Source organism: Atheta coriaria, unplaced genomic scaffold, assembly GCF_025399875.1.
Source record: "Atheta coriaria isolate IRGN ID8LTWV9N9 unplaced genomic scaffold, Caltech_Dcor_3.1 hic_scaffold_8_pilon, whole genome shotgun sequence".
Taxonomy (NCBI): Eukaryota; Metazoa; Arthropoda; class Insecta; order Coleoptera; family Staphylinidae; genus Dalotia; species Dalotia coriaria.
In genome coordinates, this window is record NW_027045450.1 from 7,370,622 (window position 1) to 7,394,638 (window position 24,017).

At 38.6% G+C, this 24,017-nt stretch overlaps 1 protein-coding gene across 1 annotated transcript; it reads left to right on the top strand.

Moving 5' to 3' along the window:
* The first annotated feature begins 493 nt into the window (after nucleotides 1-493).
* LOC135797066 (nipped-B-like protein) lies at nucleotides 494-10,108 on the top strand. Its single transcript, XM_065309243.1, is given in 15 exon segments — nucleotides 494-1,359; nucleotides 1,436-1,604; nucleotides 2,183-2,295; nucleotides 2,358-3,500; nucleotides 3,559-3,978; nucleotides 4,051-4,268; nucleotides 4,323-5,013; nucleotides 5,016-6,917; nucleotides 6,981-7,171; nucleotides 7,230-7,544; nucleotides 7,599-7,745; nucleotides 7,802-8,028; nucleotides 8,090-8,264; nucleotides 8,327-8,479; nucleotides 8,550-10,108. Coding segments are annotated over 15 exon segments (6,117 nt in total). The 5' UTR covers nucleotides 494-1,295; the 3' UTR covers nucleotides 8,739-10,108.
* The last annotated feature ends 13,909 nt before the right edge of the window (nucleotides 10,109-24,017 follow it).

Genomic DNA, 24,017 nt, shown 5'->3' on the forward strand with positions numbered 1-24,017 from the left:
TAGTTTGGGACGTAGTATTTTAGCCGAGATGCGAACCAATTTCTAGAAAGTGCGCGATTGCAGCGACATATGTCTTAAATATTTATTTTTATAAACATTTTAAAGAAAATTAATAAAATGTATTAGAAATAACTATGAGTTAAATTATTATTAAATATAATTTGTAATGCATTTTGTGTTTTAGTGTAGATTTTAAAAAATATTGTAAAATTTCTATTTATATGACATTTATAGGGAGAACTGCGCATTTGTTAATATAAAATGTGTAATACATAGATTTATCAATGTTAATTTACTAAATAATTACTTTACGCTCCTTAAAAACATTAAAAGCTGTATTTCATAACTTCAAGTAATGAAAAATGGTAGTAAATTGTAAAATTCCACTCGAAATGTCAAATTCGGTGACCAGCGGCATTTGTTTTTGTTTCGCTGATGGCGCTGGTGTCGCCACCTGCAGTCGTAAACGCCGCACCGCGAGCGCTGCATTGAAGTGAATAAGAAAAAACTGGTTAACTGGAGTTTGCCTCCCATGAATCCGTGTTTAGAACGTCGCCATTCGATTGCATTTTCGTAATCGTGCCGTCGGTCGGTCGGGCGAAACAATAGTGCATCGCGCGATAGAACGCTGGGCGACCCCGTCCGCCCGAAAAGCAACCCGGTGCGCGCGTGCGACGCCGACGCGCCGAGAGGGCCGATGCGGGCGCATCACAGCCAGCAAGCGACGACGCTGGTGCTGGCGGCAGGCCGCCGCTGAACGCGACCTGGCGTGCGAAAACAAACGCAACCGCGCGCCGCAACCCAGCAGCACAACCACATCGCCTCCAGCGAGTCGCCGCGCACATCCTGCACATCACGCAGTTAGTGAAGCTCCAGGCACACACGTCCGACCACAGTGTTGACAGTTATGTCATGTAGTCACGGCCGAACCTGGTGATCCACCGAAGAGCATCTTCGAAGAGACAGTGAATATAAACCCGATGTGATTATAAATAACACAACATAAAAAACAACAGGCAGGAATATAATAACAAAATCGAGTTGATGTGTTACCAGTTGGCCTGGGGCAGGATGTTTGTGTGCACCAATGCAAAGGACACTTGGGGCTAGTGCCGTGAGACTCAGTGAGCCGATGCCTCTGCTATATGCACAGCACCAATGTCTGTGTACCAGGTTATTGCTGTTATATAGCAGAAGGCTGAACATACTCAACGCGACGCAGTGCTAGGCATGGATACGGTGCGCGGGTGAGGAGGGTTTTGTTCCAATTCTATGTTCATTGAGTTCGCGTGGCGATGGATCGGGACGTTCCCAGTGTGCCAATCACCACTTTGGCTGGGGTTGCAAGTCTAACCGACTGTGAGTAGACGTTTGATGATGATATTCCTCACTTGGAATGTATGTTTGATGGGTTTTAACTGTTGTTTGCTTTTAGTACTTCCTGAAATGCCATTACCGACGCCGTTACCACAAACTTTGAGCAACAAATCGTTGCTGTTTCATCCCCGCGTCGCTGAAGAAGCGCAAAATTATTTGAGGACGCAGGACGATATGCTTGTGCCGCAATTGCTGCAATCGCTCAGTCAAACTTCAGCTGATCACATGTAAGTGTAAATTTATTTGTTTAAAATATGTATAGTTTTTAAAAGGTAATTTTTGTTCAAAAAGTGTTTTATTTAGTAAATTTACACAATTTGGACAATAACTTTTGTTTGAAAGCTATAAATATTCAAATTTTACTGTAGTTGTGTTGAGAATTTAAAACTAAATTTATATCAGAAGAAATTATTCATGTAACTTTGTTAGTTTTCAAGTAATTAGCAAAATACGTACAATTTAAGCGCATCGCGTATATATGCACTTGTTATTTATAATTACTTAATTATAATTTTTTCTTTTTAAAACTGTGGTATAAAATGCAAGATAAAATTTTGTTTTTTAAATTATTTTAGTTATTTTTAGAGAAAAATGCAAAATATACAGTTTTATCTTGTTTATTTCTACTTTTAGCTTGAAATTAACAGTATATTTGATTGCAATGACTTTTTTATTATATTTGCCTGCATTTTTTTCTATAACTTTGTTAATTACGCCAAAATTATAACAACAAAACATTAAAATTGCAATTTACTGCTTTAAAAATAAGATTTAACTAAATGTTGCAAAACCTTTCTATTTCTAGTGATGTAAAGGACAATTTTATGTGTTCCGAAACGTCGGTTGATCCACACGGGGATATTCCACCCCTGCTGCAATCTCTGATAGCAGCAAATCCAAATGTATTCCGAGGAAAAGGTAAAAAAACAAAAAAATATCTAATTTTTATTCTTTACTAGCTCTGATATAATTTTTTAAAGGTGATCATAACAATATGTTACTCCTCGATAAAAACCTTGATCCGTACACGCACGGCAACACTGTTCTCAACAGTTGTAAGCCGCTGCAAGACGGAAACCTCCATCCGTACCACGATGCTTCACTGCAGGCGCTGCCAAACGCGCACCTGCCGATGGAGAACTCGATGGGGATGCACGCGATGGGCGCGCGTATGGACCTTCCGAACAATACCGGAGTGCCTCACGTGCCCATTCAGCAACAACAACAACAACAACCGGATCAGATGATGTATTCTGATCCAATGCAACAACAGCAACAACAAATGCATCATCAGCACAACCAACATCTTCAACTGCCGCATCAACAACAACATCTTCCACAACAGCAGCAACATCAGATGGATTACGATAATTATCATCAGCAAACACAAGATTCACATCTTGGGCATCATCAACAACTTCCTCAGCAACATCTTGATCATGTGAATCAGTCTATGGTACCACAACAAAATGTACAACATCACCAGCCAGAAATGTTCCATCAGGATTTATCTGGGATGGTGCCACATTCTATAAATCAAAACCATTTAGATAAATCAGCTGCGAATTCATCGGATCCTGTCATAATGCAACCTGTGGTTCGTCTACAGAGGATATCTGATCAGGATCAAATGTTGATGCAGAAAAGTCTGACGAATTTCATCGAAAACCGGCCCAAGTTGGCTAAAGAGCTGGGAATTGATGATATTGTTGAAGGTAATCCGGAACAAACGAATTCCAACGCGAAAACAGCGAGAAGTCGAGGCGCTGCGAAGTATAAAGACAACTCAGGTTCAGAGGATGAAGATGGTGAGATGAACGATGAAAAAGATGAGTCTGGGAAGAAGAAGAAAGCGTCGAAAAAGAATAGCGTCGAGGAGGAAGATTTCGTGCCTGATACATTCACAGCTCTTGTTGGAAAGAAGCGGCGTTTTGAACCTACTGTTGAACGAACTGCAGAACCGGTGATTAAACCGAAGCTGCGTAAAGTTGAGAAGAAACTCGGTCCGATTGTGCATAAAATGACAATCGAGGAGCTCATGGAGTCGAGTACATACGGCAGGTTTAATAAGAACGTAGAATATGTGATGAAATTTTATAGTAATATTGATGTTACCGAAATTGGTAAGTTTTTTTATCATGAAAACGAACATAATTATTAAATTATGAATATTTTTATCAGGTGATGATGGTATGGTACCAGATGAACATCTTCTGAGTCGGCATATCGTGCAGGAGTTAGCGACAGAGGCAGCCAAGTTGAATATCAACGCTGGTATGGAGATGATTCCCACCGACAAGATTGTGAAGCTTCTGAACGCGTTGGAGATTACGATACGTGGGGCTGATCGTGTGACGCCGATTACCGACGAGGATAACGAGAATATGCGGCAGTTGTGGATTGAAACGGCGATGGAGCGTGTTATGGGCGCTGCGGATGCTTGTCTGACGTGTTTGCATATTCTTACCGCGCGTAATATGCCCAAACGCGTCTACATCGAGGATGTCATTGATAGAATCGTTCTTTTTATCAAATATCAACTTGTCAATACGATATTTCCGTCGTATGACGTTACCTATCGAGTAGATAGCAAGAAAAAGGGTTAGTATTCTAAATTTATTTTTTTACAACTGCTTTTTATGTTTTTATTGATTTTCTTGTTTATTTTTCTAGCTGATGGAAGAAAGAAGAAATCAGTACAGTCGTTAGACCGAAATATTCAAATTTTGTACAATAAACTTTGCGAATTGGTCTCAAAACTCGCGGATCTCATGGAGATCCAACTCTTGACTGACACAATAGTCCTGCATACGTCTTCGATGGGTGTTTCGCCTTTTTTCACTGAGAATGTCAGCGAATTGCAACTCTCTAGTTTGAAGCTTGTTACGACGGTAAGTTTTTGATTTTGATGGTTTTGAAGAATTATTGTTAATTTTTGCTCGTAGCTTTTTACAAGATACGAAAAACATCGCCGATTACTCCTTGATGATATCCTCGCTTCAATCGCGCGTTTGCCAAGCTCCAAGCGTAGTTTACGCACGTACAAACTTAATAGCGAAGAGAATATTCAAATGCTTACCGCGCTCGTGCTTCAACTCATACAGTGCATCGTCGTACTACCGGAAAACCTCAACAAGCGCAAAAACAAGGATCGCGAAAAGGAGGAGAAAAAGAACCGTGAACGCGAAGGTGAAGACCGGGACAAGCTGAAAAACGTTGATAAGGACGTCCTCATAAGCAATAAAAACCGCGAAGCTATCTCCACCGCCGGCACTTTCCTCTCTGCGTTTCTTTCGAAGTGCGGCACGAAAAACGAAGATATTGATTATCGGCCGCTGTTTGAGAACTTCGTGCAGGATTTGTTGACGACAGTGAACAAACCCGAGTGGCCAGCCACCGAAATGGTGCTTAGTTTGCTTGGAAAGCTCCTGGTGAGTAACTTTTCCAACAAAGGCATTGATATGTCGCTGCGAGTTGCTAGTCTTGATTATTTGGGGGTGGTTGCCGCGAGATTACGAAGAGACAGTGTGTTGTCGAGGTGTAAACTCAGCACAATTGATCACATGATCAAGGAAATCAAAGCCGAAGAACTGCGAGAAACCGAAGGTGAAGTAGTGAGTAGAGAACTTGAGATTAAAACGACGAAGAACGAATTCAGTTTCTGCAGCGAGTGTTATTGGACTTCCTGGCGGTGAATGCGCAAAACGACGAAGCATACAAATTTGCGCGTCATTTTTACATTGTACAGTGGTATAAAGAATGCCATTCGGAGAAACAGGCCATTAAGGAACCGAAAAACAACGCGAAAGACAATCATCGCAATCGGAAACGAATCGTGGATTCCGATAATTCGGATGAAGAGTTATCCAATCCCAGGGAAAAGGAAAAAGACATCGAGTCGTTGATTGAACAGCAGAAACTTTTGGACGAACGCAAAAAGTTTCTGTTGTCTAAAGTCTGCTCGTTTAAAGAGGCCGTCAGCGCGGGTAACAAAATCAAAGTCTTCGAGACCTATATTGACTACGAAATGGCCGAATTGATTGCGCAGTATTTGGCATCAAAGCGGCATTTTTCCAAGTGTTTCGATATATATCTCAAGTCGATCCTCTTCGTGTTGAGGGAACCATCAATAGCAATACGAACGAAAGCAATGAAATGCCTCACGATGATCGTGGAGGCAGATCCGTCTGTGTTAGGCACGCGCGATGTACAAATCGGCGTGAATTACTCTATCGTCGATCATTCGACATCTGTCCGCGAAGCGGCCGTGGATTTAGTTGGTAAATTTGTCCTCAGTCGGCCGGAACTGATCAACAAATACTATCAAGTGCTTCTGGATCGAATTTTAGACACTGGCGTAAGTGTGCGTAAACGTGTGATCAAAATCCTCAAGGATATCTGTATAGAATGTCCCGAGTTTCCAAAAATACCCGAAATCTGCGTGAAAATGATTCGTCGCGTGAATGATGAGGAAGGCATCCGGAAACTTGTCATGGAAGTGTTTCAAAACATGTGGTTTACTTCGTCATCGGCGAATTCGTTGCTGCGGAAAGTTATGAACATCACGGATGTGGTTGCTTCAAGCAATGACAGTCTAGAGTGGTTCGAACAACTTTTGGTGAGTTTGTTTAAACCCAAAGAGGACAAGGATGATTCGACCAAAGTGAACACAGAACCACCGAAAGCCCTGCTAATTGCATGCAAGCAGATTGTCGATTGTTTAATTGAAAATATTTTGACGATTGAAGAATCGACTGGTAATGGTACCTCGCAGAGATTAATCGCCTGTATAACAACGCTGTATTTATTCGCGAAGATTCGGCCGCAGTTGCTGGTGAAGCATGCGAGTACCCTGCAGCCTTATCTGAGCGTGAAATGCGATAGTCGCGATGAGTCTGCGATTATCGAACGCGTCGCAAAGATGTTGGAGCTTGTCGTGCCAATGATGGAGCACCCGAGCGACTCATTTCTTTCACAGCTGGAAGAGGATCTCATGAAACTCATCCTGCAGCATGATAGAAACATTGTGAGCAGTTGTGTTTCTTGCCTGGCGGCGATTGTCAACCGTGTGACGCGGAACTTTAAGTTGATTCGCGATTGCTTTACGAAGTACTTTCAGTTCTTGGAGAGATTCTACGACGGATTGCGGAATCAGCATCCGCAGTATCAGCTCAACGATGTGCGCATTCGAGGGTACTTCAGGAGGTCGTTGTTTACGGTCGGATTGCTCTTTAGGTACTTTGACTTTAAAAACCCAGAAGTGAGCGACACGTTGATGAACACGAAGGATAAGATCTACGAGATGTTTATGTACTTTTTGCATCGTGATGATGAGGACATTCAAGCGAATACGCTGAAGGCGATGGGCGCGATATGCATCAGGCATTACGAGTTTATGCTCGAGGAGGAACTGAAGATGTACTATCATAGAATGTTGGAGAGTACGGAGGTGCCGCTAAGGAATAGGATTGAGGTATTGAGGAATATTGAGAGCTACTTGGTTGAAGAGGAACACAGGATGATTCAACAGGATTTAGAATGTAAGTTTAAGGCGCAAATTGACCAATATTAATTCATAAATGTTGTAAAATTCGTATATTCAGGGTCGAAACGGTCCAAAATGGAAAATCTCAAAGAAATGGGTGATGTTTCTTCGGGAATGGCGTCCACCATCATACAGTTGTACTTGAAGGAAGTATTGAAGGCGTATCAACACGCAGATGCTACCGTACGACAACCTGCACTCAAAGTGATACAACTTGTTTTGCAGCAAGGTTTAGTACATCCTGTTCAGGTAAATTCAATGATTATTAATGTCTCCAGTTTTGTAATCTTACTTTTGGTAATTCTAGATTATTCCGTACCTGATCTGTATGAGTACCGACCCGGCGGCGTGTATATCCAGTGTCGCCGACAAACAGTTGGCTGAAATCGACAAGAAGTATCCGGGTTTTATCTACGCGCCGTCGGTGTTTGGCATTCGGCTATCGTATGAGCTGCAGTGCATGATCAACCCGTCGACTACTCTTGTGATACGTGGCTGGAAGATTAAGAACCAAGGCGAATATCCATCTGCCTTGAATGGTTACCTGTACACAATGCTGAGGGGATCGAAGCAACAAAGACGTGCCTTAGTTCTGTCTATTTTAAGACAATTTGATCAAAGTGTAAGTGAAAAGTTTTAAATGTTTCACGCTTTATTACTGATTGAATATTTTTAGTGTACCAGTTTGTCGTACATGCTGTACCTGGCTGACAATTTAGCGTACTTCCCATACCAAGTGCAAGACGAGCTGCTTTTTATTGTACATCAAATAAATGTGATCCTTGCCGCGTCTGGAGCGAATTTACTTCAAACTTTCCGAGAGGTAATTTGCATTCGCTTGTTTATTCTCTAGGTATTGATAAATAATCTAATTTACAGAGTTTGATAATGACTGAAGCGCAAAAAATAGCGCTGGAAACAGCACAACAACGCGGAGAGCCCATGGTCACCGCGCTGGACGATGAGGATGAGGACGAGGAGTCATTAGTCGAGCGTGTGCCCGAAGATGTGAGCGTACTACAGGATTGTCTCAAGTCAGCGCAGGGATCGCTGCTCCTCCTTGTGCTTAAACAACACCTCAAGGACACTTTTGGCTTAAGTGACGGGTACTTACTTCCACTTTTGCATCTTCCTAGGAGGTTAATTTATGTTAAATTTACTTTTCAGTAAAATTCAACAGTATTCTCCATCTGAGCCTGTGAAAGTCCACGAAAAGGTGGCGAATCGCAAAAGTAACGCTCTCTTCAATCCGAAAACGACGCTGAACAAGATCAACCAAGGACCACCGCCCCAATATTTAGACTTTGAAGGCCGGAAAGATCTCATTCGACAGTATTTAGATGTAAGTGCAAAGAGTTTTTGTGTTGGGATGATGTTTAATTGAGTTGCCTTTTTCCTTTATAGTTTAAGCAACTGATGATGCAGTTGGATCCCGAAGATGACGAAGACGACCCGAACGCGAAAACGCCGGCTGTGAACGCCAACGTGACGTTTAACAACGTCGCAACCTCGTCGATTTTAACTGATGCTGACCAAGTAGTCCTTTCCAATTACAAGGTAATTAAGAACATATTTACTCTAATATATCTGGGAACTTTTATTTGAAACTTTCCAATATGAATTTTAGGATAATGCTCCACCGAAAGTGCCGAAACTCGTGATTTCGAACCGCCGGCTTGATAGCGAACCGAAACAACGCACGCCGCGGAAGTCCACCACCGAGAAGCTGCGAAAACATCGGCACAAAAAGAAGCGCCGAAAAATCGTGAGCTCTGGCGACGAGAGCGACTTCAGCGACCCGGACTACATGGGCTAGCCTGCGGACTTGAGACTGATGTGTGTAGGACTTTGTGCAGTGATTGAGCGTTAAGCGAAAATACACCAGTTTGTAATTTTATTTATATATTGTAGGTTTGTAAATACAATTAAAATGCAATTCTCGCTTACCATCTGCCAAGTTACACGAACTTTGATGCAAAATGTGGCGGCAGTGGACGCGACAAGTTGCGTTATCAAATTAACTTTAACTAGAAGTTAAACCAAAATGTACAAAGTTAGCATAAGATATACATATTTTTTCATTGATTTATTATAAATACCAAAACACTGAAGTGAAAACGACTGCAAAATGACACATTTAGGGTATATCGATATCTACTATTAATTATGCTAGGTGTTTGATACTACAGATTGCAGAAAGATATAACAGAAGTTGAGGGCCTCAAGTATTTCTATTATATTTTTTACCAGGACCACCTAGTATAATGATAAACGTGTGTATGCAAAGCAGGTGTGTAAGCTTTGTTTGGCAAGTGTTTTGAATCGAATCCAGTATGTTCATTTAATACAAGCCATCGCGAAGTTTGCAAAGCTCTTGTTCGATAAAGTTGTTGTACATATTTTAAAACCAGTGCTTTTTATACCAACAATCGTTTTGCAAGCGAAATTTTTTGAACATAATGTGCGATTCGGTTCATGTTATTGCAAGCAAAGAAAGACAGAACAAAATTTATTTGCGATTGTAAAAACTTTAGTTTCCTTGATAAATTTATACATATTATATTAAATATATTATAATTAGTGATGGAGAAATGCAAATATAATAGATATTGTAAACAGTGAACTAGTTCGATGGAAGCGAGGCGGAAAGAAAGCAAAAGTATATCGATATAAATGAATTTACAGAATTTATCACAGTGAAACGAGATGACTTACATTAGCGAACCATTTTAGAATCAAATGAAACAAAGCAAATTTGTTTAAATTTATTTATTGTGCTTAGTTTCTAAAGATGTATTACTCCTTTTTAAGCAGGTAGCTTCGCGCCCGCATTTCTCTCAAATCAAATCGATACTATTTATTTGTTATTTTGCAACTATTTTTAATCGGAGAGAACAATTGCGTTCTAATTGGTAGTGAAATTGAAATTGGTATACATCAACACTCGTGCGTTGTTGCTTACAGCTGCCAGTTGCGCGTTATATGAAAGAAATTAAAGAGCAAGTACGATTACGTAGAATCTTACCGCTCGCCTTACTGTAACAGATATAAGAAACATTCATTTTCCATCGATTTGGGGCGCGTGTCTGTTTGTTTTCTTTGTTGTGAAAGCAATTGGCAGCACACATAATTTACGTGTTACTCATTTAAGTCCCCTATTTGTAATTAAATAAATTTATATTTGTATATGATGAGTCTTATTTTATTACCAAATGTTAACTTAGAGACCCCAAACATTACAGGAACATAAAGCAGTTTGAAGTTTCTCATCTTTATTTAATAAATGAAGAGCCATTTTACAATTTGCTCCCATTCCCTAAATTCAGAAAATTCCCTATAAAGTTGTTGTTTAAAGGATCGGGAAAGAATGCTTATCGAGAATCTTATCGAGAGTCTTTAGCTATCATTTGACTATGAGGTAATCAAAATTCCTTCATTAGTTTCCCAGATTCAGGGCGTTTTCTACGCCGTTTTTGGAAACTAGAAAAATCTACACTTTTTAAAAAGCGTTTCAGGTTTCTTTCTAAGGGTTCAGAATGTCGAGAAGGTTTGCATTTTGTGGAGGGAGTCTATAGCTATCATTTGACTATATATCTTTATTAGTTCCCAAAATACAGGGCGTTTTCCACCCCGTTTTTTTTATTTGAAAAAAAAGATTTTTAAAGAGAATACTTCCCAAGGGTTTGAATAGTAAGGACGGTATGCATTTTGAAGAGGAACTCTTTAATTATCATATAGTGGTTCCCAATTGACAGGGCGTAAGCATAAGCATTAGGCAATTAATTTGATAATATTAAGAAAAAGGTTAAGAAAGGGTTCTTTTAAGTACCAAACGACAATAAGAAACAGTTTTTAAATATTAATGTAGTTTATTAACTTATTGATAACAATAATAACATGAAACAATTGCATAACATAGATTATAAGTATTATAAACTATAATTATTAGTTTGAATTGGAATGCAATTAACTTCTTTGGTTAAGTGGCGTATACGAGAATAAATTAGTTAGTCGTGTTAGTTTAAAATAATATTTAATAGAAATGACTCTATCGGGGACTACATTTCGATAAAATACAAACATATGATGTTCATGTCTTCTCATCAACAATCTCCGCATGTTTTCGTTACAATTGTTTAAATATCTATATAAATAAATGTTCCTAACTAGTTTTTATCAATCACACATCTCGATTGGTTACTTCGTTTTGGTGAGACTGAATTATGTGTCATACACAGTGTGTTACTTTGTTAATTATCATTAATTTAGCACAGCCATTATTACCTACAGTAAGCAAGACTAGGCCTAAAAATGCTGGACGCTCAGATCATCGAATATTTGAACATATTGGGTTTGCGACGCATAAATTTTAAAAACCTCAAACATTTCCTTTGCAAAATAGTCATCGCTTCACGTCGCGCTTCCAACTTCTGTCATGTCTTGCGTTCTTACATTACGTTCACTTAAACAAATGGCATTTAATGCAATCTATAAACAAACTAAATCACATTCTCATAGCACCGAACAAGATTCGCCTTTGTCTTCCTTCATCCCATATCATTATCATCATATCACCGTCCAAATAATTAGAAAAAACAACTAAGATATAAATTGGTAACATGAATATCAGGATACGCCAAAACATTCTCCGCACTCCAATCTACATGTTTGCGAGGGTACAAATACGAATACATAACAGCAAAGTGTGAAAAATCTGCTTCCGCGTTCTCCCTGAATGTTTTTCCTCCGTCCATCTTGCACTGCAAGGCAAGGCAATACGCAGTGATACACATCGTGTCCGCAGTGTGTCTTCAAATTACATAGTAGGATGAATCAGGACTGAAGCATCGAATTTGTCATCGTGGATCACTTGCAAAAATACTGAATAAACTGGCGTGCCGCGCGACGCTCTCACTTCGCACGTCTAGTAACGCAAGCCAAAAACACCATTGGCGGTGATGGCGGCCACCTCAAGGTCCTCCTTCTGCATATCCTTTTCGTACTCGATACAGCAAGAGGTAATGGGCACGGGGGCAATTGGGGCGGCGGCGCCGTTGTGCAATGCGCGCAGTACATCCGGCGAAGCGTTGGACTTGAGGAAGGCGTTCTCGACTTCCAGCTGCTTGATGCGGTCGACGAGGACGACAATCTGCTTGTTGAGCACCTCGACTTCCTCATGCATCGCATACATCAGGCTATGGGACATGTCCTGTAATTTTCCACAAAACAATTAAATTAAACACGTGTAATGTGAATGTCAGAATGGCTAACAAACAAAACCCGGCATGCACGTGGGGAATATTTCAAAAAAGGTTGACAAATTTCAAGTTTAAGGAGAGAAATATTACCTCACTGGTCGCTCGGTTTGGAGATAATTTTGATTATTAATTGCCGGCGCGCTGAGATATTTACGCCAGTTTACGCTCGGATTGAAGGGATGTTTATATTTGGAAGTTGGAGGCGGCCAGAAATATCGCGCGCGTTTTGGCAGCCGCCGAAATGCACGTGCATCAACAAGTTAATTGCGCTTTGTGCACTCGGTACAAACATTTCCGAAAAGCGGAGGATTGACACATCCAGAATTCACTCCTGACAAACTCAAAAACCTTCAACCTTGCACCACCATGCATACAGTTCAAATCTTAAACAATTTATTAACCTACCATAGCTCGTTCGATCTTGGCGTCGATTACTGCGCTCGTGCAGCTAGAGACACTGCAACAATAAAAAGAAATCAATTATTATTTGATGACCCTGTATGTATTCATGGCTAATAGAATTCGCATTCCAATCAACATTAATTGGCAATACTTAACACAATATCGCTTCGATCTAAAAATAAACGCGAGTCGTTGATTCGTAACGCCCGATATTTTATTCGTGAAAAGTCATGAACGATTCATTGATACTCGCATTCACACTAATAACCACCATCGAGTTAGGAAGTTAAGCGATAAAAATGTGCGTCACTATAAAACGTGTTTTATCGGAGTGCATTATTATCGCAATGTTATACTGACGTCGGAATTGCATTGATACCTCATTATCCGGCACGTTTGATGAAAGCGCAACTTGCATCATCCCGAAAGCAAACAGCGACATTGATAGCGGTTATCAAACCGTATCGCTTGTTCCAAAAGGTTTATGCAGCGCAAATCAACATTAATTGCCAATAATTGCCTAAAAATAGTCGCGCTTAAATTCTATAGGTATGCGTGAACCCATTAACGCCGACGTTGCGAAAACATCGTGTTTGTTTATTTATGTTAATGCGATTAAAATTTATTTCAATACATAATCACAAACAGTTTGGCATTTTTTTTTGTTAAACCATGATGATAAATCGCCCAGCCGCCTGTTTTAAGAGCGATTGTGGAACAGAAAAGCATTGTGCAATCCGTGCAGTCGTAAAAGTGACACATGTTTTTCCATGTGTGTGAATTAATTCTGAAATGTAGATTTTAACGCCGGCGTTTTTTCGAAAGGTTAAAAATGTGAAAAGTGCACTTGAAATGTGTTTTTTTTTTCAACGTTTGTACAAGTTTCGACAACATATTCGCGTGCAAGCGTGCTTTTGCAGACATATTTGGCACATTTCCACAGACATGTTGGCGGCGTGTGCGATTAGTAGCGAGTAACTGACCAAGTTGCGCTCGGAATGACGAAACTAATTGAGCTGAGCGCGGTTCGCACTAGAGTCTAGCGAGAGGCCTGCCAGGCAACAATGAACTATTTTTGCAAAATAAAAATAAAGCAATACAAATTAACGCAAAATTATCGAGGAAGTAATCGAACATTTAAAAAACCGCACGTGGAGCTTCGATATAAGGCTTAACGTAATCGCCATACAAAAACTATGAGTAACCATAAAGTGATTGTCATGCGTTATCACAAATATTTCCACGATATCAAAAGTAGCCGAAATTTGGTGACAGGTAATGATGGATAATGAAAACACAGAGTACATTTACAGTAAATGTGATGTACAACCAATTTTAAATGTGAATTTATGTCGTGTTGTTTGTAAAATTTAATTCGCGAGTTTGTTTGACTTACTTTGAATAGTCCAAGTCCAAAAATTGCAGGAACGCGTTGCGAAGGGCTTCGCGTGTGATTAAATTCATGCCTTTCGTGCTGTTTGGGCACTCGGCGCGGTTGATAGACACATCCAATTTCATTTTTAACGCGAACTTTTCTTCAAAACCAAAAATTTCCAAAATTCCAATCGAATTCCGCGTGTGAACCGGTAAACGTTGTTGTTTCAGCTTTGTATGGCACTAATGTTCAATGGCAAGAAATGCGAGTCTGTGGTTTACGCGAATCGTCGAATTTAATTCGGCTTTAATTTAATGTGTGCGCGTTTTGTGCTTTCGTGCTAGGAGCCGGTGAGACAGTGAGTCGCGGCGTTGCGAACGCTTTCGATAAATACACCCGGCGGCTTCGATCCGCAATCATGCTGCGCACGCGTAGTTGCTCTACGCGCTGAGTAACAAAATCAACTTTGAAACACTTTGAACCCGCCTGACTGCCGTGTGTACTTACGACAGGAAGAAAATCACCAGTTTCAACGTTCACCACTCACGGTAATAATATTTTTTTGCATCGGATGACGTGAGAAAACAAACATTCCTGTTGACACTGATTAGATAATATGAAATGCTCACCAGTTACAGCCACCAGCCGAAAATTTTCGTGTTTGGAAAAGCCTAAACATGATTCAAATGCGCACACATTTGCATAAACAGCAAACAACTCATCTCGCACTTTGATTGTGCCTATAAATTTTCATAACTAACTCATTTAAACAAAAAAATCACGAGATGAGCATAATATGCAATTTGATGCGGTTTACAAACTTTACAACACGCCATTCCGTGCTTATTAACATTTACATGCATAATATGTGCTATAGTTATAATTATCTTTTGTCCTTTTACAAGGACAAACAACGTATATTAGTTTTAATACTCATAATATACACAATTAGACCACTTACAGCCATTTATATAACTAATTAATATGAGTTTTCGTATTTATTTCAATTTTTCCTCTGCAAATTGTATTTAATTTCACTGGGGAAAGAGGCAAAGTGCAATAATTGACGCACAATAAATAAAAACACGCGAAATGCAATACAAACAAGGAATAACGGTCAGATCAATCAGTAAGCAATGAAACGAAACAAAAAGTAAAGTTTGTCATCGACAAATAGAGTTTTAAGGTAATGATTGACGTCTTTGTGCATTATTTGCACTGCAGCTTTGATTGCGCACATATCAGACACGAGATGCGGCGCGTTCATAACATTTCACATTATAATTATCACCCGAGAACGCAAAGCGCAAATTACGAATACCTATACATAGTGTAGCTCACAAGTTGTGTTATACAATTATTTATTTAATGATATCACGATGTTAGATAAAAAGTGCATTTGAACCGAAACAAATAGAATTGTACAGTTAATGTTTTCATACTTTCCTTATGTTTAATACTTTTGCCAAATATTTTGAAATAGAACTAATGCGCAATTATTTTTGCAAAAACATTAAAACCGCGAAAAATGTATTTTTAAGTGTAAAACCTGATAAACAAACATTATTACACAGAAAATTTAATCCTGCACAGCAGAATAAAAATAATCACAGCCACTTAAAAGTCCTACAACTTTTGCGTCCTCAATACCAGCGTCAAAAATGAGAATTGATCATGCTAGATTGATAGGAAATTAAGCAAGACATAAAAGTTTCCTCTGACAAACAATTGAATCGCCTGAAATGTTATCTCTCCGCATTCCTGCCGTCGATTTGTTAAATTAAAGAATTTTTACGACCCGATTCTGATACGCGCACTATGAATGTCAACTTGTGTTCTACAAGTCCACTTGATTGACATGCACCGCATAAATGAATAAGAATTTCATTAGTGCTATCACCATGCCTACATCGCCTACATTGCAATGAGCAAACAATATATAAACAAAGTAAACCGTCTCGGCAGTGGCAAAAGTCTATATCGTCCGAATTGATGTGTCGATATATGCGATGCGAGGTGCTCGATACTCATCGCTATTGTTTTTTACGCAGTCGTTGACCCAGCCCGCCTGTCCGTCAATAAATAATAGACCGATGGTGTTTACAATGTTATTAACGTCGAGGGAATAAAATGACAACTTCTCCACCGAACGAGATGTTTTTCGATCACGATTATTTGTCGATGCGGCAGGAAATTTCTTGTTTATCGTGTATGCTCGAGTTTGTTTGCCGAAAAAAACACCGACTAAGTGAAATGAAGTAAATTAAACTAAAAAGAAGCACAAAGTAAAGATTTTTGGCGGTGTGTAAACAAACCAGCCATGTTTTGACGTCTGCGCAATGTTAATGGATTGATTCGAAAAGGGAACAAGACTGAATCATAATTCGACTGCAGCATTATGACGTCTAACAACAAGCCCACGGATGAATAAAAAATTAACAAAACGAGATCAATTTGTGATTTAGCACTTTTTCGATTGCATACACTCTGTTTGAACGAGAATTTTAGTTTTTTTATGCAGATTATAACCAGTTTATGCTTTGTTTAATTTTGTTACGTACATTAACGTTGAAAAGTAGTTGTCAATTGTTTAAATCAGCTCAAACCAGTTCAATCTGGTATTGGCAATAAATAAAAAATAAGTAAGTGGCTTGTTCACCGGTTCAGAACGTTCGATAGTTGAGATTTGATTCTCAACATAGTATAAACTTTTTTATTGAATAAAAAATGAGCAAATTCCGCTTAAAAGTCGCTAAACACACTGTAAATAGTATCAATCGAACCAAAAATAATTGAGGTAGTCAAGGTTGTGCGTAAATGTAGGCCATGTGACGGTATTTTTGATTTATGAGCACAAAAGTCGCCGAAGACTTGTAATTAAGCCACAGATTTGAAAATAATTACTGCGGTTGAGAATGCAAATGTGACTTACCCGATGAAGTTTTTGATGAAACAATAAACAGCAAACAACGTATTGTCATTAAAGTTATTCGAAATTTGCGGCATTCCCGGGGGTGTATTTTCCAAAATTGTTACTTGCTGGTGGGTCGTCGCCATTACTGCCGTACATCAGAATCCACAAAATTCAAAATAATAATTCCCTGATTTAAAGACACTCTAATTTTACAAATAATTTGTTTTTAATAAAGTTCAATTTACTCCCGACTAAAATTCAACTTTAAAACACAGTAAAATGTATAATACAAGTAATTTTGATAGATTTTGATTATAGTGAATAGTTTTGACTTTGATATAAAAATAGTGAAAGTTCTATTCTTGTCAACACACCCGGGTGCGATTAATTTCGGTTGGTCGCGTGCCGGCGCACGGTGGCGTACTATCGCCGAATGCACAACGTGCGGATGGTTGTGCTTGGGCTTCTTGTGGTGAGAGCCGCACGAGGACGTATCGATCCGCGGAAATACCAACCCCGCGAGGACATGCCAGGGGTTGGCGCGTTGGTGCCATGCGCGCGGATCTCTTTCGTGGGGTCGCGGCTGCGCCAAACGACAACGACGTACATCCAGTTCGAAGAACCCAAACTAATAGCTTTTAATGCAAACATGTCGTTAATCAATCTTCTTCAACACGACAAAAAAGAGTTGGTAGTATTATCGATGGAAAGATACTACTACAAACTAATCATTCATGGATGGAATCATTTTTATGTTCATTTTACAATTGGATAGCTTGTATTTAATGATAACTTAAATTGCGACCTTGAAATTATAATGGCGAGCAAAATACAAGGTCTAGACTTCTTGTGAAAATCTATTTAATTTTTTTACTATTGGGACAATTTATCATGTGAAAGTAGTTTTCGGCCGTGTAGAGCATCTCAATGACAATGACATTTTGTTGCTGCGCTTGTTCAGCAATTTACACGTGATAGCTAAAGTTTGAAAAGCTTTTAAGAGTCATTCTAGGCACTCCCAGGAGAGTTCTACATCCCTAAAATTTTTTATCTTCTATTATCTAATTCCTAACAATGTATAAACTATAGCTAAAATTTTTAGAAAAAAACTTTTAGAAAACCACAAAAATCGTGCTTTTATCCTAAATTGATAAATTTTTTAAGAAAACGTTTCGTTTTGACCAGGCTGAATTACTTTTGAATTTTATTAGTTATATATCAATTAAATGCTGAATAAACAACAACAAAGGGACAAAAATAAAATTATATGATTTTCTACACCTGCACTTCTCAAACAAATTAATTTTCATTTTATATTAAAGAATTTTATGAATGAATTGAATCTTTACTTGAACTACTTGGCAACTATGTTGTAACTCTTAATTGTTACATAATTTAAAATTAGTATCGAGCACTTGTAATTACCGGCCATGTGGTCGCGCATATTGGACGCTCGATCGGTCGACGAACCAAGTGAAATGCGAATCAAACGCGTCATGCCAATGCTTAAATTATTACAAAACGCTCAATCTTAAATGTTAAAAACCTGACTGGTAATTTACGACTATGATTTCAAATGTTAAATATCCAAATACTCCACATACACGTTTTAAATTTAGTATTCTAAGTAATTAAACAGCAAAAAAATGAGTCATGTTACTGTAGTTTATATGGGTATAATTTTTACTGCATATTGCAATGCATTTTTGACATTTTGGACATAGCACGCAACATGCACCTCAAATGTTTGCATGTAACAGCGCGATAAGACGATAAGAAAATCATACGTTGTTATTACGGCATTGGATTCAGGTTAAACTATATCAAAATCACACATTCGACTTAAAATGCAAATTACGTACACACTAAATATTTATATCGTACCACGCTAGAAAATTGGTTTTTTAAACTTGGGCGCGAGTCAAGTAGTGCGCTGCCTGTCAAGTTAAATTCTGTCGGAAATGAGAAAATTCGTGGAAAACTATAAAAAGCCTAAAAAAGTCGGACAAAGCGCAATGTGCTTTCTTCAGGGCGAAGTTCGAAATTTCCACATCGCGGAAAACTCCTACTAAGACTAATTTTACAGCAAAACTTGCCAAATTGGCACATGCGCATCATGAAAATGCGTGACAAGTGTCCCATTTGAATTTCAACCTCGTCTAATGTTAAAATTAGCCCCAAATTCGCTTTAAACTTTAATTACAATTTATGTTCGACTTCCTCGTAAATAAATAAATGACTATCGCTCTTTGCAAACTTTAATTTGAGTCATTACCTGCCAGTAAAACGATAGCAGTCGACTGACGTCACAGAATGATCTCATTATTCAAACTGCATGATGAAAAGTGCAAAATAAGTCCGAATGTCATTGTCAATGCTCGAATCAGCAATAACCAAATTTGGTAAACAAGTAATCTCGTTACGAAGAAATTTTTACAAATGTGCTAATCGTGCGCAAGCATAAATCACCATCATGTAGATAAAAATTGATGTCATCAATCTTTCCATAGATAACTTTGAAATATCAACTATAAACATTAAAATAGTGAAAAATACTTGATGTTTTCGTCGAATCTAATCTTTAATTCAATGTTTTGCTTTGTTTTCGTTGTCGGCGAATATTTTTTCAAACGCTTTGAATGAATTTCATTCGCCGGCGACGAATATTCTAGATGTGTTGGCAGGCCAGACAGTGTGGCGCGGGTGCGAATCGCGAATCGCAAACCGCGAACGTCGTACGACGTAACGAATAAAATACGAAAAGCCGCGGCACGCTCGACGTTTTGTTGGCTTCGCCGAACACAATTATGCAATGTGAACAACGGTCATCACCACAACCATTAAAAATTATACTCTCAACTTGCAGGAAAAACACAACCATACACACAAAAAGAAAATTATAACCAATGCGAATTGAAAATTTCGTGCTCATTTCATAGAAATGGTGATATCATTAAATTACGAACCTAATAATATGTTAAAACTCAATTATTTGACATCAAATCAACATATACACAGGATGTTTATTATCCAGTTGAAAGTCGAAAACTTTTCATTTAACAAACATCCGTTTTGATGTTTAAAAATATTAATATTTATTTAAGAGGCGTGAGTCATTTTTGGCAAGTTTTCTCTTGGTTTGCATACGAGTACTGGTATAATACCGGTGCACCAACATCAGGAATTTCATTCGTAATTTCCATTTTGATTCTTATTAGATAAGCCGAGCGAATTTGGAGCTCAGCGCGACTTTCACTCTTCGATTTCATTACAGCATTTAATTTAAATTAAAAATTAAGAAACGCTATTCACACACAAACACACACACATATAACTCATAAATTTGTGTGAGTTTTGTGAGTTTAAGAACGAGGTCAATACGCCAAAGCCGATATTATTCAATTTTGAAATGGGATTCGAAAACAAAATTTAGAAATAATTTTGTAATCGCAATCATAATCACGCTTTTGTTCGTGAGAGAGACACGCCAAGTGCTCAGATATAAATAAATTCACATTATAAAATTTAATCGTCTTAAAATCAATTAAAAACTGCTTGTAATTGAATTGATAGCATCATATTAATAATAGAATAACAATATAATCTAATATGCTTAATATTTTTATGTTTTTATGTCTGATATGCGCGTTATTTGTGTCATTTTGTATAATAAAGTTATTCATTCAATGCGCTCGTGATGTGGTGTCGTGTTTGAACAACTGGCGAACTGAACACCAAGCCACCAGACAGTCTGACATGTTTCTAAATGAAAATATAGGTATCGCTATCGGAAATATAGAAAATCGACTCATCAAGCGAATAAATATTGACTGATACTTGTACTTGTACGCTCGCCAGCCAAAATGTACGAATAAACACTCGTCGGCACTCGACTATGTTAGATAATATTAAATAGGTTAATAATTTTGTTTTGCTTTGTTGTTTTTTTTTGTTTGTTTGTTATTCCATTTCGTTTCATGATAATTCCTAATCAAAACGAGTGCACGCGAGTGTGTGACGCCCGATTAGTTATAAAAAACGGTGGCGGGCGAGACTAGTAACAGAAGCAAAGCATTTTGTTAATTATCACCTACAGGGTGTTCCAAAATGCTTTCACTTTAACCGCGTTTGTTGTATGTTCAAATTTGTGAAAGTTACAAGACCAAGTATATTTTGTTTGTTTATAACATAGTTTTAAGATGAGATAATGAAACATAAAATGTGAAATCAATTTTATGTTTTGTTTGTTTAATTTCACTGTGTCCGGTGTTAATTAATCTGTAGATTACTAATTATTAATTGCATTTTAAGATAATTTTCGTGTTTATGCGTTTTCAACTAATTATATTTTCGTTTTTCATTGTTTATTTATTCTGTTGTCGAATTTTATGACTTTTGACCAATGTATCCCATAAATTCATAATAAATGTGATGTGCCTTTTTTATTGTCAAGTGTAAGGACGTCAGGACATCAAAAAGTCACACAAAAAACGTGTTTTACGAGCAAAAACCTTGATCAAACACACGAAGTATACGATTGCGTGAGTTCACGCATACGCCCGAATGTAGGCCATGAAGTTCGGGGTGAAGGACATATTTCTCCCCCGAAAATTCACCCCGAAACAAGGTTTTTCCGAGTGAACTTGATTTCATGGTCCTGGGCGTGCGGCCATTAACACAGTCGGTAGTCATTAACTCCAGCAAAGTATTTCGTGCTTACATTTTCATAAAGTTTTATATTTTCAGGGTAAAAGTTGGTGTTCCAAGCACAATATAATTAATGATACCCAGCCTTAATGTAACTTTTGTTACGCTAAACTTCTTTTTCAGTTTCGGCTTACAAAAGTCGCGCTTAAATTACTCGGGTTATGTTGGTATGGTAATTTCGTGCTTTGTGATCGCGCCAGCTTTGTCATATTGCGGTAAGCAAACAATCGATAAAAACTTGTTTCTGGTGCCAGAAAAACAAGCAAAGTGATATTCGAAAATTCAATACATACAAACTTTTGATATGAATGAAAATGTTAGACTTTTTTTGAATGTAGAAGCAAAGTAATGAATGAAAACATGAAAAGAAAAGCAAAAACTTCTTTGGAATAGTATTCACGTACTGAATTTATATAGCGGTAAATTTAAATGTACGCATGCGCAACGCACTTGTTTGTCCAACTTAATAAATTCAACCGTGAATCTTCCAATTCATTGACTCCGACCAACATTCGTTTATTCACGTATTGCGTTGGTTTTTTTTGCGGCTATAAATAGTTTGGTAATAGGCAATGTTTCAATTACTTTAAATAGAAGAGGATGCGATTTGTGTCGGCGTTTGCCCTAGCGGCCTAGACTCGCAGTCCCGCTTTATTATTGTGTTTGTTTAGCAACATTTACAAAGTGTTGCTGAAATTTAACTAAAAAAATATTTAAAAATCACTCACCAGGTCTTATTATTGATCTTGGAGATGGGATACGGCCATAGGTAGATGTATCGGCAGTGTGATCTTTAAATAACAACAAAATTTAAATAAATAAAAGCATATAAACGCGAATATAATGTTTTAAAGTATGCAACTTGTATCACTCGCGAAATTATACATTGAATTCTTTTTTAAATTGCGTTTTAATGTGAAAAACAAAGTAATTTTTATTATTTACCTGAGCTTCGTAGTATTGGATGATATGTCGAAGACAAAACCGGAGCATTCATAAAAACTAAAGGTGTTGCACTGTCTGTAAACAAATATCAGTTCCTCATAACATTTAAATCATTTTTCACAAATAAAAAACATACTGTGGACGATTGTCACTGGTTGTACTGATTTGATATCATCGTCGATTGCTTCAAAGATAACTGTAAAAATTATCATATTAATTAACAATTCAAAAATTTTAAATTTAAAACTGCACATACAAGTTTCATCCTCCATCTTCTTTTAATATCCTCCAACTCCTTCCTCTTCATAAACCGCCCCCGATAAAATTCATACCCATCCCGTGGCGCATATTCCGAATTATCCACGTAATCATGACATTTCCACCTTCCTCTCCGGAACGGATGAATACTCTCCACCTTCACCACCTGAAACCGCCCAATAAATCTCCCCGGCGAGGGCATATGCGTATCCGTCGAATCGCTGGTCTTTGTGGTGATGATTTGAATAGGACTCGAGTGATTTGAAGCATTGTTCAGCGCTTGAATCGCCGCATTCTGCGCGAGTAAATCTTCCGTGCTCGACATGACAGCATTCACGCACCTTTTTAAAATAATCTCTTCGCAGGCACAGTAATCAACATCTTCCGTATATTGCGAGTAAGAAGTATCCTCGGAGAAGCTGGGGGTGTCAATATCGGTTTGCCGCGAGAACTCTTCGCCGCTATCGTCGGGCGATTCGGGTTCCGCGCGTGTACTAACACCTGTTACGACGAACGACGCCGAGGATGCGGACGAAACGATCGCCGGCGGTTTCTTGTGGTGATGCGAGTGCTGATACAGCGGTGGGAGGTTGGCGGGCCGGTGCCCGCCGACGATGAGCTCCGCTGTCGGCTCGCCACCGATGCGCATCGTTTCGCTCGTCGTGCGTTGAATCACGCGTGCTGGATTGATGTGTCTTCGCCGCGGCAGCATTTTGTTTATTTCCGAGAGGCAGTTACGCTCAATTCACGCACATGATTACGTTGATAATGATGTCCGATGCGGTAAACGCACTCACACATGCAATAAACAATTACGACATGACGTATTGCCTCGCTTATCACTAGCGTTAGTTGTTTAATACCTAATTATTGTCGTTAGATTGGATCCAGGGTTGAAGAAATGTGATGAGAGTTGGAATTGATTTTTGATCTTGCGAATGCGGGCGCGTTGTGGGTGCACTTTGCCGGCTCAGTGGCACAGTGTCCTTGCCGGCGGTTAATAATTTAGCGATTTCTCCCCCGATGCGATTGCTGCGGCGGCGACGGCCTCGAGAACACGCCGGCAAGGCAAACATGTGGGGGCGGCGAGCAACAAAAACCCTAGGGCGTTAATCGCCAACCCCGCGAAATTCAAACACATTTACAACCACTTTTAGTCGAAGCGTTATTTAAACAAACGCGCATAACACAAAGGGATTAAATTGCAATAAATGTAATAAACTTGCGCGCGTGATT